Genomic DNA, 17574 nt, shown 5'->3' on the forward strand with positions numbered 1-17574 from the left:
TGGAACAGCTTCTCTGCAGAGGTGATGCGCAGACAAGTGCTTCTCGTGGATAGTCCACGAAGATGAAGCAGACAGTCCGGAGAAGAAAATCACGTAAATGCTGTGGTTCCGAAACTTCTCTCTTTACTCCAATCTTCAGAACTAATCTTCCAAGCCTCCAAAAATCACACCAATTTTTGTGTTGATACTAGAAATCAAGAGCAACCCACTTTGCTTGGAATTGGATGAAAAGCTATTGTATATTTGAAATGAAAATTCTTCCCGGAATGCTATTTTTGGGTTTTTGGCTGAGCTATTTGGCTTCAAGATGATTTCCTAAAATCCAGGAAAAATCACCTAAATTCAAGTTTTTCAAGGCTGTATTTTATCAAAATAACTTCCAACATAAGTCATATAATAAAAATGCAAGTTGCTTCACAAAGCATGAGTTCTACATGTATCAACAATTTAAAACTAAATTCAAATACATTCAAATGAAGTGCAAAATTTTTATGAATGCTAACAAGAACAGGCCCGGCTCAAGGGCCATGCGGGAGAGGCGACCGCCGGGGCCCAAGGAACAAGGGGCCCAACAATCCATATAGAAAGCATGCTTTCTAGAACTCCAATCATCGCATCTTTTTTACTTCAAAGTTGACTGAGTATCGAAAAAACGATGGAGACGTGACTTCTATCTTTGGAGACCGTGGTGTCGTAAATTCGTAGGTGTCGCGGTCGATAGAATCCAAATAGCTAAAACTAAATGGGCAAATTAGAGAAAAGATCGCCAGCCGCCGGCCACCAGACATTTGTTACATGCAGTGTGCGTGCATGTGCCCCACTGCCCTCGCACTTAACCTGATTGCTTGTGGTACTTGAAGTAGATGCCCATCGTATCAATCGCACCTTCATCTTGAATTCAGTGAGTTATTTCATTAATCATTTATTTAGCATATTAGATCTTCAATTTATAAACTTTAAACTAATTTTATTTTGACATTTTTGTCTGTACTATCGGCATTTTTCTTCAAAATTTAATATGTATTATTAGCACTACTATCTTTATATTATTTTTTTTGAAAAGTAACCTTTATATTATTAGCACTACTATCTCTTTTCCATATTATAAATGAGAAAATATTTAGTCTAAAGGGCCTATAATTTCTGGTTCGCTCAGGGGCCCTTAAAATGCTTAGCATGATAATTATATTTGGGTCGTTACAGGCTTCAAGGCAAATAAACCTTTATTAGTTATTTGCACAGGGTCCGCACGTAGCGTGTGGTGGTCAAAGCATTTTCCTTGGCCCCTTCCAGACCAAATTCCTTGTTCCGCTTCATCTATCTAAGCCTTTTCCTTGGCCCCTTCCAGACCAAATGACTTTCGAGGAAGCCTACAACCGGCCTGAGTAGGGCCCCGGATTTATTTTCCCATTGGAGTCTTCCTACAACCGGGATTGATGCCGGGTCAGAGCTTCTGAGCTAACTGGACCAATACCCCAACCCTACCTACATTTTTTTTCCTGAGAATCATTTCTCTGTCTATTTCATTGATGCAGTTTAGAAAGAAAGAGCAGTAGTGCGAATTAAAAATCAAAAATAGATAATCGGGAGATGACGCAGATCTTTGAAGTCAAAACTATGCCCGTCACCAGCTGTGTAGTCAAAACTAACATTGTCCGTCACCCTTTGAGGGGACCAAATATGACGCAGCTTAAATATGCACGTCACCTATCACTACTACAGATTCATTTTCACCGCCGGCCCTAAACCCATTTTCACCGCCAGTTTAGGTGCCGGCGGTGAAATATCGGCGGTGAAAATAGGTTTCCACTGCCTATTCCAACACCATTATCAAAATTAAACCGCATTTCACTAATTTCATACAATTCACATGGGTGCAGAATTATTGCAAATCATTCTCATAATAACTACATCAAATCTCACAGAGTAAACACATAGTAAATATAATTCACTCACAAAGTGTCACATGTTCATACACCTTTTACAAACCATAAATCGATACACTGATTACAAACCACAATTCCTTACATCAAACATATAGTTGCACATGGGTGCACAACTGCTGTTGCATCCTTGTTGACACATTTTTGACGATGAGAATGGAATCGTCCCAATCTTCCCATTACACCTATATACATCACTTATTCAGGACAGGATAAAAGAACAAGCAAATTACAGGACATGCCATGATATGTAAATACAAAAAAAGTTCAAATGGATCTAAGTTGTAAGTTTTAAGCCAGCGTTCATTGTTCAAGCATCATCAGTGTGTTACCAACAAATTAACTAAAGGCTAACGAAACAAGCAAACAATGATACTACACGACACCAAACTGGCTACTGTCTATTGCCGTATCACACATGCCACATACATTCAGACAGAAACAGGCCAAGGATACTAAACAGCTAGCTAGTAAGAGGCAAGCAACGCCAACAGGTAATGGGGGCCATACAAGGCAGAACAGAACACACATCTTATAGTTATCTCAAATCACATTATTAAGGCACTGCAAAACACTAACAATATTTAAATCTAAATACAGAATAATCTCAAAGTATACTTGTTAGAAACCAATTTGAGTTGTATTATTGGTATGGAAACTGACAACAGAGATAATCTGCATTAACAGGTTGCATGTGTAAATTAGGACTGTTAGTAGAACATGGATCACCTTTCGGAGCAGTGGCTATATAGTAGAGGGATCCTGTGTGGGCTGCAGTGATGACTGCTGCGAATGTTTGAACAAATGGTACCAAAGGAGGAACAATTCCGCTCTGCATCGCATGGGTACAGTTTAATTTAGATGAATATTGGTGATATCACAAAACTCAGTTTCATCTCAGTTCAGCTGAAGGCATACCAGGGATGCAATCCCTCTAGCGTCTTTCATGAGCTCCGTGCTCCTCAGGAAAATATCAGCTAATGCTTCCTACAAGTTCAGTGACTTTAATTTCTCAACAATAGGGCTGTGTCAATAGAGTGATTACACACGGTTAGTTTCAGTAGTACTATTTATGTTATGCATATGTAGCAAACATGCACAGATCTTTGAGAGCACTGCAGATTAATGAGAATTATAACAACTGTCGTGCTTCATGTATAAGTACAGTACCTGCCATGGTTCCATGCCATAGAAGAAGCTGCGAAGCTCCTCATCCTCCACATCTCTGATGGCGCACGCATGAGGCAAATATTTGACAACTTCATCATGCAAGAAGAAATCAATTAAATCAAAACCACATGCAAATTATCTACTATTCTAGGTTACTAGTCATGCAGAAATAAGAAACGAAGTTAGTAAAAGGAATTGAAGTGGGGCCAGCTGAGGTGTGAAAGAGGAGGACGCCGCACATACATCAAGGATGAACAGCAGAGCCATGTATGTGCGCCGGTGGGTGTCGGAGGAGGAGAAGGGGGCAGGCACCGCGTCGGGATGGAGGTCCGGGATGCCGCCGGATCGGGGCCCCTCAGCTCCGGCAGGGCTCCGTGGAGGCCTGGGCGGGCAGCCAAAGGACTGGGCGGAGGTCAGGTAGGCGGCCGCCGGAATTGGGCCCCCCCCCCTCCGGTGAGGCGCCGCGGAGGCCTGGGCGGGGGCGGCGCGGAGGTCGGGGTCGGGGGCGGCGTGGAGGGTGGAGCTCGGGGGCGGCACGGGTGCGCCGAAAGCAATTTGGGGAAGAAACTGCTTGGGCTGAAAAGAATTTGGGTGATGTGGCCAACTGACCATTACCACCGGCCCGTTGAAGGAAGCGGCGGTCAAAATTATTTTCACCATGGGTCTATATACTGCACCTAATTACTCTAGGACGGCTGTGAAAATAACCGCCACCACGGGCCGGCGGTCGGTGAAAGTTATTTTCACCGCCGGTCCTATAGCGCATCCGACCACTTTAGGGCCGGCGGTAAAAATACCGGTGCTGAAAATATTTTTTTAATAGTGTATATTATGTGTCATGGACGATATATATATGTATATATATATATATATATATATATATATATATATATATATATATATATATATATATAGAGGAAGAGGCCGCTAAGCGTATGTAGAAAAGCTTTGCACGCCCGGATGCAGGAGAAGGCATGCATGCATGGATTTAATTTTAGTTTTAGTTTGTTGCAAGGAAATGAAGTCGATCAGTAAGAGGCAAGCATGGAGCCCGCGGGAGTTTATTTATTTATATTATTTATATATAACAATAGAGGGATACAGTTAATTAAGGTGGCAAGCAAGCCACCAACGCAAAGAGCTGCTGGAACGACACCGGCAGGCCGGTGTACTTATTTGTGGATGCACACGTCCTACTAGCCAGCGCGTACGGCGCGCACGCGCATATACGTAACGACGTAGACGTGCAGGTACAGGTAACCACCACTGGTACTAGCTAGTTACTACTAGCTAGTTGGCCTTCTGAAATTTGACGAGCGCGACGATCCTGGCTGCATCGTTTCTGTCCTCGACGCCCACCTCCTCCAGATCGGGGAACTCAGCAGTCGGGTCCTGAGCCCACTTGAACACCGCCGCCGAGATCCTATCCCACTTATTCACCTGCTTCCCCTGCATCTGGGTCACCGTCGCCGCGGGGTTCTCGAACTCCTTGTCCACCGTGCCGGACACAGTGAGGAAGCGCAGCCCCTCGCAGATCATGATCACCAGCTTCGCCAGCTTGCTCTTGGCCTCGGCGGACGGGTCGGCCTGCTGAACGCCACCCTCCGCCGATACCAATACGCCGCCCTGCGGCTGCAGCTCCTCCGCCACCGCAGCAGGTGTGCCGCCGGGGTGCTTCGCCAGGACATTGACGGCTTCGGTCATCTGGAAACGGCCCAGCGTGACGGTCTCCAGCGCCTTCTGGCCGATGAGATCCTGGTACCGGCCGCCGAAGCCGAGCCACCTGGCGCCCGTGATGAGGTGCTTGCCTTGCTCGTTGTTGAACTCCCACCACACCCCGGCTGGGGTCCTGAAGCCGACGAGGTAGAGGTTGTCCATGCGCACGGCCAGCGTGAGGGAGCTGGTCTCGGTGCGGAGGAGGACGTGGAACCAGCGCTTGGGGATCGGCTGCTCCTGCGGCAGCACGGGCTGAGCGATGCCCGTGACGTTGCTGCAGTATTTGATCACATTTTGCCGGCACAGGCGGACGAAGTCGCCGTAGTTGCCGGTTTGCACGACGAAGGAATCCGTGAACTCGGGTTTTGGCGCCGCCATCGTTCTTCTTCTTCTTCTCCTCCCGCCACACAGTAGTTTTCTTGTGTTTATGATGTTTGTGGGATGATGTGAAAGAGGGGTTGCTTGGCACATATTTATAGAGTAAGTATGCAGCAGGAGATCGAGTTGGGTACGATGGGCCCGCTGTGGCGGGATGAGAACGACGACTACATACGGTGCCGTGATCCACACCATCTCATATTCTCATCTGAGCTTGATTCTCTTGTCCAGACGTCCTGGACACGACTTCAACGTTCCGAACAACATCCTAGATGGAGCCATGGAGGAGCCGCAGTCATTGCCACCACGCACCATGAGGATTGAGGAAACCCTTGCTACAAATTTAAGCTTAAAACTCCGACGCCGGGGAGAAGATGGGGCCGGCGGATCGGATCAATGGAGATTAGCGGCCTCGCCTCCGAAAATGCCCGCTCTGCGCTGTGGCTTGAGGAAAGGGCGTTTCGAGAGATAATTGAATCAAGCATTAGTTCTTAGGTTGCACATAACTTATTATGTTAATACTACATAATCTATTCCTTCCTAGCTCTTCATACGTGTTTTACATTCATATGTTGTTGCACACTGAAATGTATCTATATCTACCTACCCCTCGTTTAGAAATCGATAAATCGCTACCAGAGAACTCCACATTAGAACCGACACATCAGAAGCTAAAAAGATGAGCTGGTTCCAATAATAATTAGTAGAACTGGTTGTGCATCAGATATGGTGAGGCACCACATTAGAAAGGGTTGTAAAGGATAACCCCTTCTAGTGGCGCCATCAGTAGAACCGGTTCTAGCCTACAACCGCTTCTAGTGTAGCCATCTACCACTAGAAGCGGTTGTAGAGTACAACCATTTCTAGTGAGGTAAACACTAGAAGTGGTTCCCCTAGAGCCGCTTCTAGCGTGAACTACCAGAAACAATTTCTTTAGAAACAGCTCAGCCTCCTCTCCTATCCATTTACCGCCTTTCCACTCCTCTCCCTCCACCACCACCTCTCGCCTGCCTTATCCCCATGCCCCTCTCGTCCACCTCCTCTTCCCTACGTCCTCTCCCCATTTGGTAGGCCGGCGGGCGACAGAGCGGTGGCCAAGCTCCCCTCCCTATCTCGCGTCACCTCCCCCATCCTCTCCCTCCTCGCCTTCCTTCCCTCACTGTCGAGCGGTCGGCACAGCGACGGGTGCGGCCGGCGTAGCGAGGCGGCACGCGGCGGCCAGGCGGGCGACAGCGCGTGGCGGCACTACAAGAAAAGTGAGTATCAGTGACGAAAATTATTATGACAAATGTCAGAATTGTCATAGAATACCGGCTATTCTGTGACGATTTCAGTATTTTCGTCAAAAAGTTGAGGTCATCGGTTATTTGTGACGAACATAAATTTTTCGTCATAAAAGATTCTACAATTTGTGACGATTTCATATATTTGTCATGGAACAGCTAATCATTATGACGATTAATTTATGACCAATGTGTTTTTGTCACAAAAAAATTGGAAAACTGATTTGCTGTTCAAAGTGAATAGGCCCAATATGAATTTGGGCTGGCCCATCACGTCACCCTAACCTTATCCTCCTCAGGCAGCAGGGCACCAGGCCAGCAGCCACTGGCGGCTCGCCGAAGAGTGGATCTAGGGGGCGGCGGCGTGCTTGGCCAACTGCCGGTGACAAGCTTGGCGATGCGCAAAGGTTGCTGAACGCCAGCGCATTTGGTCGGGCTCGTTTTGCAGCGGCGGCCAGCTGGCCAGAGCGCTCGCCGCGCTAGGGGCACACGGGTGCCGAGCGGCCGTGCATGCAGCAGCTGAAGAGCCGGAGCAGCAGGCAGCAGCCAAGGTTGTGGCGCGCAACAGCTGAAGAGCATAGCAGCAGGTGACAAGCAAGAAGGCCACACAGTACGGCGGCAAAAAAATTAGTAGGCTCGATTGCACCTGGAGCAGCGGGGCATTGAATATTCAGTTCACTATTGGATCATCCATTAAGGTCAGTACTCAATCCTGTAGCAGTTTGTATAGATTACTCTGTGTGTTTCCTTGGGAAAAAATTTGCACTTCCACCTGCAGAAGTTTGTATGGTAGTAAAAATTGCAGCCAATATTTAGGTATGCAGATGAAGTTATAGCTCTTTTATGCTTTTGTACACTTGGAATGGAATATGAAATTGACTGTTGATATTTTGATGCATTTGAAATGGGGAACCAGTGTATCAGGAATGATTAGTTTGCAATTTGGTTAAATTGCTGTCTGTGCGTTCTCACCCATGTATTAGGAAAGTTTTCAATGCATCCTTTATACTTTTTTCAGATGGACAAATCTTGGATAAATGATAGGAAATTTTCCCCTGCGTATATTAATGGTGTGAAGGCCTTCATTCGCTTTGTTCTAGAACGGTGCGATGTGAATGCCCCAATACATTGCCCATGTTCAGAATGCAATAACAGAAAGTACGGACATCTAGCTCAAGTGGAAGATCACATATATATTTATGGCATGTCCAGAACATATACTAGATGGGTATATCATGGGGAACCACTTATTACTGAAGCCAGCGAAACTGTTGAACATGAAACTCAAGATCCTGGTGATATGGGCATTGATTCTCTTGATGAGATTGTTGTACATGAGTACCATGATGATGACGACGATGAAGATGGCGATGATAGAATTCCAGAATTGCTGGGTGACTTGTACAAAACTGCAGACAAGGAAAAGAAGAATCGGCCAAAGTTTGGAAAGATCTTGGAAGATGCCAAGTGTGCACTTTACCCTGGCTGTACCAAATTTACAAAATTCTCTTTCCTGATCAAGCTCCTGCATCTCAAGTCCTACTACCGTATCACCAACATTGCCTTTGATGCACTTCTTCAGTTGTTGTCCTCAGCATTCCCGGATAATAATGCACTCCCCAGATCATATAATGAAGCAAAAAATCTCCTTTGTGAACTAGGGCTTGGTTATGAATCAATTCATGTGTGTGAAAATAATTGTGTCCTATTTTGGAAAAGTGATGCCAATCTTGATCAGTGTCCAGTATGTGAAGAGTCAAGGTGGAAAGATCCAAATGGGAAAAAGCGAGTTGCTCGGAAGGTACTGCGCTATTTTCCTTTGAAGCCAAGACTTCAAAGATTATTTATGTCTAAAGAAACAGCAGAGAATACTCAGTGGCATAAATTGAAGCGTCAGATTGTTGAGAATGAAATGAGGCATCCTGCAGATGGTAAGGCATGGAAAGATTTTGATAGAAGATATGAATGGTTTGCAGATGATGCTAGAAATCTTAGACTTGGTCTTGCCACTGATGGTTTTAACCCATTTGGCCACATGAGCAACTCCTATAGTATGTGGCCAGTGTTTGTTATCCCATACAATCTGCCACCATGGGCATGCATGGATCAGTCTAACTTTATGATGGCCTTACTTATCCCAGGTCCAAAGGCTCCAGGAAAAGATTTTAATGTATTCTTGCAGCCACTAATACAAGATTTGCTTGATCTATGGAAAGGAGTACGGACCTATGATGCATTTACAGATAAAATGTTTACCCTACATGCTGCTATTCTTTGGTGTATACATGACTATCCAGCTCTAGGCACTTTGTCAGGCCGTAGCACAAAAGGTTACTTTGCTTGTATTCATTGTGATGAAGATCCTTTGTCACAGGCTCTAAACAACAAAATTGGTTATCTTGGCCATCGCCGTTTCCTTCCAGCAGACCATCCTTGGCGAAAGAGCAGACTTTTTAATGGCAAGCATGAAAAGAGGGGCAAACCAAGAGAATTTTCAACATCTGAGATTTTGGAGAAATTGGAAGAGGTAAAGGATGTTAAACCAGGAAAACACCCTTCCAATAAAAAGAGGAAACGCAGAGATAAGGATCAACCAACTTGGCACATACGGGTTAGTTTGTGGGACTTACCTTATTGGTCACAACTAAAGCTGCGGCATAATCTTGATGTGATGCACATTGAAAAGAACATTTGTGAGAATTTGCTGTGGACATTTCTTCGTATTGAGGGAAAGTCAAAGGACACTATTAGTGCTAGAATTGATTTGGAAAATCTTGGCATCAGAAAGGAGCTACACTTGGTACAAAATGGCAATTCATATGATCGACCACATGCTTGCTATACAATGACAAATGACCAGAGGGCTGCATTTTGTAAATTTTTAAGGGATGTTAAATTTCCAGATGGGTATGCAGCCAACTTGACAAGCTGTGTTGATGCGGATGGGCATAAGGTTCAACATGTGAAAACTCATGACTGTCATATCCTTTTACAACGTATTCTACCAGCTGCGTTGCGAGGATTAATACGTAAGGATGTATATGAAGCCATCTCTGAGCTAGGGAACTTTTTTAAGCAATTATGCTCTAAAACGGTTAAGGTGGATGTTTTGCATAGACTGAAAGCTGAGATTCCAATAATCCTATGCAAACTTGAAAAAATTTACCCACCTGCCTTTTTTGATGTAATGGTACACTTAGTTGTGCACTTACCTGATGAGGCACTACTAAGAGGTCCGGTACAATATGGGTGGATGTACCCTATTGAAAGAAGATTATGTACTTTGAAGCATTATGTGAGAAATAGGGCAAGGCCTGAAGGGTCCATTGCTGAGGCATACATCATTGATGAATGCTTGACTTTTTGCTCAAGATATTTCGATGATGTAGAAACAAGATTTAATAGGCAGGGAAGACAAAACAGTTGCCGAGATGATGTTATACCACAAGATACTCTCTCAGTTTTTACACACTTTGTTAAATTGCTTGGAGGCGGAAAAGTTTCATACAATGATAGTGATTTTGACAAATTGGTTTGGTTTGTGCTCAATAACTGTGAAGAAATTGATCAGTACAAGATGTATGTATCTTTTTTGGTTTCGTTTCGTTTTGTTCCTTTTTTTTGTTCACTACCTGGTTTATCTTCTGCATCATATTTTGCTCCTTTTTTGATGTTACCAGTATTTTTTCAGGCTGTATAGAGAAGAATTGGAGCATGAAAATGAGCTTGATGTTGACCAAAGGCTGGAAAAGGGATTTCCAAAATGGTTTAAGAACCATGTAACTTTCCTTTCACATTTAGAAGAACAATAGCCTTTTGTATTTTTTTTATTTGCATAATGGCTTATGATGCTTCTGTATGGACAGGTTGCAAAGCTGCATTGTGATGGGATGATGGAAGTAAGTGATGATATCTATGCCTTGTCATGTGGTCCAGATAAGAGAATTGAGACATACTCATCTTGTATTGCCAATGGAGTCCGGTACCGAACTGTCAGCCGTGAGAAATATCGAAAAACTCAGAATAGTGGTATCATGACGCAGGGTACCCATAAGGATGAATGCATTGACTTTTATGGTGTTCTTAGTGAAATAATAGTGTTGCGATATCCATCAAATAAACAGTTTACTCGATCTGTTGTTATATTTCGATGTGACTGGTACAATCTTGAAGGAAGAAAGACAGGCATGAAAGATGATGGGTACTTTAGAAGCATCAATGTAGAGCATTACTGGTACAAAAATGATCCATATATTTTAGCCACTCAAGTAGCACAGGTATTCTATTTGGATGACACAAGGCTTGGTAAAGGGTGGAAAGTGGTGCAGAAAGTTGACCATAGGCAACTATATGATGTGACTGAAACTGAAGATCATACTAATGATGTCGCGTACCAGGATGATATTTCCTCTAGCGAAGAAAATGTTCTAAGTAATATTGATCCACAGCTGGAGCATTTGCATCGTCTGGATGAGGATGGCTGCAGGGTTGATGCCACGATTGTTGACAAAATTCGAAACATCACACCTGATACTTCTCATGACACGGACTCAGAAGATGAAGATGACACTCTGCAAGAGTACTGGAGTGACCGTGATTGCCCGCAAGGTCCAACGAATGAAACTGATGATGATGACTGATCTATGTTTCTTTGTTTCATATGGTCATTTTGGCCATGTAAGAAAACCTTGTACCACTGAAATGTTGGAACTCTGCATTGTCGTGAAAATTTTATTTGTATTTTATTTTATTTCAGATGGACCTATGTCTGTGTTTTCATTGGTAGTCATATGGTAGTTCTGAATGTATCAGTGCTAAAATCATTCGTGATGAGATACTAGCATAGTGCCCGGGACTGCATCAGACCGAACCGATCGGTTTGGTTCATATGGTCATGACCGAACTAACCAACCACTGCAGGAACCGGTAAAAATAGGCATGTAATAAGTAGATTAGAGCTCATTTGAAAAAAAAAGATGAGACAATGACATACACGCTCTAAGCCTCTAATGTGCTTGGATCGAGTACAACCAGTAGGACAGCTATACATCAAGCACTTGCTTTTGACTTTTCCCTCTATTTATTCATTGAAATTTTGTTGTCGCGACCTTTCCCTCTGTTTTTTCACGAAAATTTCATTACCGCGCCGTGCCCCGCCAAATAACTAGCGCCAGGCTCACCCTTTGGAATGAAAAGGGTAAAGCCACCCCTTCCCCCTCTCCCGCAGCGCCAAACCAATCCATTCACCGTCGCCCCCACCCCACTCCAACCCTTCGCCATCGCCCCCAATCGCACCGCCGCCGCCGCGCTCCTCCTCCTCGGCGCGGCCGCTGGCGCTCCGCCTCCGCAGCCCGCCCGCGCCGCCGCCGAGCTCGAGGACGTCGACGAGGCCCGCGTCGTCCGCCTGTTCCAGGTAACCCCTCCTCCTCGTCGTTCCCTCTCCCTCCGCATCCTCGTAGCATCCCTCCGCCGTCCCCTCATATCTATCCTGCCCCGGCCACCTCCACCAATCCCCATCTTTAAATCACCTGCAGCTGTAGCACCATCGAGCTGCCCACACCTCTATGGGTCGATCTGCCCCAAATCTGTTGCCTCCGTGAGGGTCACACCCACCAAGGCATCCCTCCCTCCCTGCCTCCACCGGCCTCAACTGCCCTGCTTCGCCGTCCTCGACGGCCCGGCTGCACCGACCTCGAGCTCGTGAAGGCAAGGTCGGAGGAGCACGCATCACCTACTCAGGAGGAACCAACTGCATCAACCATAGAAGAGGTTCTTTTTCGCCCAAAATTTTCTATTGTGTTGTGTCTCTTAAGTTTGAGGATGCTGACTGGTTATTGGGTTGTTATTGGTTAGAGGAGTTTGATTTATAAGCTAAATCACATTTTTACCTATAGATGGAATTAATTAGAGCCAAGAACTTAACTAACTATATCCTGTCTGGTTCATGTAAGCAATGCCAATCGATGCATATGAAGAGGCGAGAGATAGAAATATCAGGAGTAACATTGAAAAATTGAAATCTTCTGGCGTATATGATGCAAAACACCTTCTCAACCAGTTGTCTACAAGAAAGAAAAATGATTACAGAATAGTTGCAAGGAAGAAAAAATTCAGTGAAGAATCTGCATCGGACTATGAACCCTCTGCTGATGAGAACAACCAATCTGAAGAAAGTGAAACCAATTTAGAAGAGGAAGAGGAAATGACAGTGATGTACAAATCATCTAGGTCCAAGGTTGAGCCACTTATTCTTTTCAACTTTAGTGTATGTACTGCGTGTTCTTAAATGTATTTTTATGTACTGTGTGCTAATTAACAAATGTACAATACATCTACTTTTTTATGTTATGCAGGTTTCAAAAAGCTCTCAAATGGCTCCTGGATCAAGACAGACAAAGGCATCAAGAAACCCCCAAGGTGCTAGACCATCATCTATGTCGACAAGGTCAAGGTCTGAACCATCAGCCAATACACATGTTCCTCAAGAAAGGAGTCAAGCTAGAGTTGAGGAAGAGCTTATTCCACCATCTGCATTTGAATCAAGGGAAGTGAACACACCACTGCTTTTGAGGTCCAGTCGTCCAATCAGTGATGCTAATGAAGGAACTTGTAGCATGAGTCCAATGGACCAAGCTAGTGATATTGCTGGACAGGACATGCCGATTCTTGATGAAGGTAGGAAATTCTAACATATTTCCATTTCATTTTCTATGTTGAAAACATGCTTCTAATCCTTTACAAACATATGTTCTATTAGTTCCACCTGAAAGGCCTAAGAGAGTTCGGGATCCGACCTGGGGAAGAGGGCTCAACAAGCTTACTAACGCTATGGGTTCGAAAATGTGCCTTGCATTTGTTGAAGGGAAGAAACGACCTGAACATCCAGTGCAAGCAGCAAAGCTAGCTTCAGAGTCAGGCATACTGGTCCGGAACCATATGCCTATCTACCCGCATTGGAAGGATTACAAGAAGAAAATTGATACAGATGTCCAAAAAGATCACCTAGGATATCTAGCTGTAAGTTCAAACAGTCAATATTGTGGTATTAAAATTGAGTTTACTTTTATGATGTTACTTGATCACTTTTAGTGTAGTAAGATGACATCTTTTGACTTGAATAGATTCGCTTTAACTTGGATGTTGCTGATAACACAACAAAAAAAGTGTGTTCGGGTCTCCTCAAAGATGGAGTGCGTCAAGAGCGTTATAAACTGAAAAGAGATTATTTCAATGGTGTTCCTGAGGACCAAGTACTATCAAACAAACCTCCAAATACTAGTCAACAAGACTGGGCAAAACTTGTGGAGAAGTGGAATAATCCTAAACACAAGGTATCACAGATTAGATGTTACTTTAGTACTCACATAGCTCAGAAATGCTAAAATCTACTACTGATTTTTGCCTAGTGTATTGGACAAACTTCAACATTGACTCAGATTGCCTTGGATTTTCATTATTTGTAGGCAACATGTGCAGTGAACAAAAGAAATCGAGGAGAAGTTAAGCTTCACCAAACCACAGGCTCACAAAGCTATGTTGCTAAGAGATATTGTGTGGTAAGCTAAATTGTTTATGAATTCATTGCAGTATACAACTTGCTACCTTCAAAGTTATAAACATTTATATCATTAATGCAGAGAGAGCAAGGTAATGGGGAAGAACCTGATTCTGTGGATCTTTTCAAGGCAAGCCACTTCAGTAAGACAAAGGGTTATACTGATGTTGTACAAGAAGTAATTGTAAGTATATTAACTGCCAAAAATGTGCATGTGTGATGTTAGTTGAATGCATATTCTGAACTGAAATATAAACATGAAACATGTTACTTACCTTGTCAAAATATGAACTGAAAACATGTTGAATATGGTTCACTTCTTTCTTGTGGCTGCCATGCTTGTTTCGTTCTATTGGATCTGAATAAGCTCAAAACATCAATATGATGAAAAATCTGATCTAGTATATAAATTTGTAGTGCTTTGCTATGTTCTTTCCATCAAATGGTTGGTTCTATCCTTTCTATCAAATCTGAATGTATTGATCACAGAGAAATGGTTGCTTATGTTTTTTTTTTCTATCAAATTTGAGCAATGTAATAGATTCATATTGGCTTTATTCAATCTTAGGATGCCATGGAAACTGCAAGGGATGAAACACCAGAAGAAGGTGAAGAACCAAAACCTATAGATGAGATTGTGGGTGGAGTTCTATCCGAGTACAGTTCATCAAGCAAATTTCTAGAAAACATGGGTATTCGTTCGGCCGGAAGCCAACCAATCAGCACTAACACTTCTAGTGCACGCATGAGAGAGCTTGAAGAAATAGTTCAAGTCCAAGCTTTGCAGATCGAGAAAGCTGAAAGAAATGAACAAGATCTGCGTGCTACTATTATTTCTCAACAGGAAAAAATAACAGATATGGAGCAGAAAATGGAAGAGACAAATGAGTCAAACAAAAGAAATGAAGAGCAGCTGGCCATTCTCAAGCAGAAGCAAGAAACTACTGATTCTCTTATTTTACGTCTGATTAGCCAATCACCAATCAGTTAAATTCAGGTTGACCATCCTTCATTCTAGTGGTACTATATGATAGATGTTTAAAGCCATGCTAATATTTTGTACTTGTGCTGCTGGTGACCAACTAGGCCAGTGTTGCCTTTGCTTTTGTAAGAACTATATAGTTCAACAGTGAACACTCATGTATGAAACAATGGCATGGTTGACATCTATTGGATAAATGTCATCTATATTGCATGCTTCCTGTCATGTTGGTCCATGTTTCATGACCAATTATTTTATCATAATAAGAACTTTTTCTGTGACAATTGAGCCTATTTTTGTCACAGACTAGTTATGTTGGCCCATGTTTTTGTGCTGTTACAAGGCACATTGCATGATGAAAAAAAAATCGTCATAGAAGGTAGTGACGATATGTTGATCGTCATTGGATCTATTTGTTTGACGATATAGATATCGTCATGGAATCAACTTTTGTGATGATCTTAGAATCGTCATTGGATCTATTGTATGACAATACAGATATCGTCATGGAATCAACTTTTGTGACGATATGAGAATCGTCATAAATATATTTCATTCTATGATGATTTCGAGAAAAACGTCATTAACTGTATTTTGTGACGGTCGTTCTATGACGATCTTCGTGACGAGGCGTAAATGTCACCATTGTTATTCAATGACGAAAAACCATGTTTTCAATGACGATAACTGATCATCATAGATAGTGAAATCTCTTGTAGTGCGGCCCGGCGGACGACGGCGTGCGGCGGCCCGGCTCCCCTCCCTCTCTCGCGTCGCCTCCCCGCCCTCTTCATCCTCGCCTCCCCTCCCTCATTGCCGAGCGGCTATCACGCGGTGGGTGCAGCCAGCGCGGCGAAGGGAGCACGGCCGGTGCTGCAGCGGGTGCGCATTATTTTTTTATTGTTTAATTGTCATTGGAATCAGTTATTGAACTGTGTATGATACTCTACCCCCTCTAGAACCGGATGCTTAGCACCAGTTGCATATCCGGTTCTAGATGGGGTTTATGGCCCGGTTGTATAGCAGAGTTTCCTGGTAGTGAAAGGATAAATAAATTTGTCACCATCTTTCATGTTGTTAAATTTTATTTTTGTATCACTTACAAGATTAAAAGAATTCATGGAAAATTATAAGGAAAAGGTTCTTTTAATAAATACTACCTCCGTCCCGGAGGATTTCCATTTTGTCCAAAGTCAAACTATTCTAAATTTGACCAAGTTTATATGAAAGAATAATAGTACTTATAATATCAAATGAGTATAATTAGATACATTATGCAACATATTTTCATAATTTACTTCTTTAATGTGGTAGATTTTAATACTTCTCAATAAATTTGGTCAAAGTTTGTATAGATTGACTTAGGACAAATCCAAAATCCCTTATATATCTACTAGGCCGGAGGGAGTAGCATCTCAGCTGATTGCAATTGCTACCTCCAATGTAAACCAAAATTGCTTTATGCTTTTAAGAAAAACTCCAGCGGCACAAAAAAATTTCGTGTCCATATTTTCCACGAGTATGAATGATTGGCACAAAAGTTTCGCGTCCATATTTTCCACGCGGGCGCTCGGGCCGATGGTGACGTTGCTGGCATCTTCTCCTCCACGCGATGCACACGTCTCACGCTGATTCATATTCGGAAGAAAATTACCAAATACCAGGTTGCAAATCAAGGAAGAGAAATGGACAGCGTGATACACGCGGACACGCCCCAGTTTTATATGCTTGTATTGACACTGCACAAGTTTTGTCTGTAAACCACGTGATACTTATATGCTTGTATTGCCATTGCACATGTTTTGTCTGTAAACCTCGTGATACACGCCCCAGTTTTATATGCTTGCTTGTATTGCCACTGCACAAGTTTGGTTTTGTTGGTTGAAAATTAGGAGTTTTGAGGAATCTAGAATCCAGATTTGATAACTGAGTTTGCAAAACATATTTTATCCTTATATAGCTCTAATTTAAACCCAGCATATAAGTGAATTTAGCTATCGTAGTTGGTCTCTTTCCGAGTATTGCTGAACTGAATGAAAGCTTCCTCTGATAGGGGCAGATGGAATAGGTTGTGCAGTTCTTCCATACCTTTTTCTTTTGCCAAATAAATATTCTTTATCTTTGCAAAGGAAAATAACTCAGTGAAATATAATTTTACCGCCTGGTGAAAGTGATCGGGTGTTCTAGCCTAAGAGGGGGAGGGGGTGAATTAGGCACTCTAAAAACTTAGACCTATAGCTCCAACTAGTTTGCACAAAACATAAACTAAAACATACTATCTAGATGTGCAACTAGGTTGTTCTAGTGTGAAAACCCCTATCCCAAAAGAGTTTAGCAACCTATAGCCTTTCCTATCAAGAAACTATTCTATGAAAGTAAAGGCACACAAATTGCTAGTATGTAATGCGGAAGCTTAAAGAGCGGGATAGGAGATAGCAAACTCTTGACGCGGGTGTTTATCCCGTGGTTCGGTTAGCCACAAAGGCACACCTACATCCACGTTGTTGTAGCACTCACTAAGAGTATTGCTACTCGGTCACCAAGTCT

At 43.1% G+C, this 17574-nt stretch overlaps 3 protein-coding genes across 6 annotated transcripts; 1 reads left to right on the forward strand and 2 right to left on the reverse strand.

Annotated features, from left to right (window-relative positions):
* Positions 1–1882: 1882 nt before the first annotated feature.
* Positions 1883–3632, reverse strand: LOC120711868. 4 transcript variants are annotated; one of them, XM_039997531.1, is made up of 5 exons: positions 3357–3632; positions 3114–3202; positions 2862–2930; positions 2673–2775; positions 1883–2140 (listed from the first exon to the last, which is right to left on the reverse strand). In XM_039997531.1, the coding sequence occupies exons 2-5, from the start codon at positions 3126–3128 to the stop codon at positions 2025–2027; spliced, it is 303 nt and encodes a 100-aa protein (XP_039853465.1). In that variant the 5' UTR covers positions 3129–3202; positions 3357–3632; the 3' UTR covers positions 1883–2024. The 4 variants fall into 4 exon arrangements, 3 of the variants coding, with proteins under 3 accessions (XP_039853465.1, XP_039853464.1, XP_039853466.1); XM_039997530.1 differs by lacking the exon at positions 3357–3632 and having other exon boundaries at positions 3114–3344; XM_039997532.1 differs by lacking the exon at positions 3357–3632 and having other exon boundaries at positions 1883–2128; positions 3114–3342.
* A 513-nt stretch (positions 3633–4145) lies between these two features.
* LOC120711869 (ribosome-inactivating protein-like) lies at positions 4146–5269 on the reverse strand. The gene has a single exon (XM_039997534.1). The coding sequence runs from the start codon at positions 5205–5207 to the stop codon at positions 4404–4406; it is 804 nt and encodes a 267-aa protein (XP_039853468.1). The 5' UTR covers positions 5208–5269; the 3' UTR covers positions 4146–4403.
* Positions 5270–12366: 7097 nt separating this feature from the next.
* LOC120711870 lies at positions 12367–15213 on the forward strand. Its single transcript, XM_039997535.1, has 7 exons — positions 12367–12725; positions 12844–13165; positions 13248–13507; positions 13612–13821; positions 13954–14046; positions 14128–14229; positions 14614–15213. The coding sequence occupies exons 1-7, from the start codon at positions 12444–12446 to the stop codon at positions 15034–15036; spliced, it is 1692 nt and encodes a 563-aa protein (XP_039853469.1). The 5' UTR covers positions 12367–12443; the 3' UTR covers positions 15037–15213.
* Positions 15214–17574: the final 2361 nt, after the last annotated feature.

This window comes from Panicum virgatum, chromosome 6K (assembly GCF_016808335.1).
Source record: "Panicum virgatum strain AP13 chromosome 6K, P.virgatum_v5, whole genome shotgun sequence".
Taxonomy (NCBI): Eukaryota; Viridiplantae; Streptophyta; class Magnoliopsida; order Poales; family Poaceae; genus Panicum; species Panicum virgatum.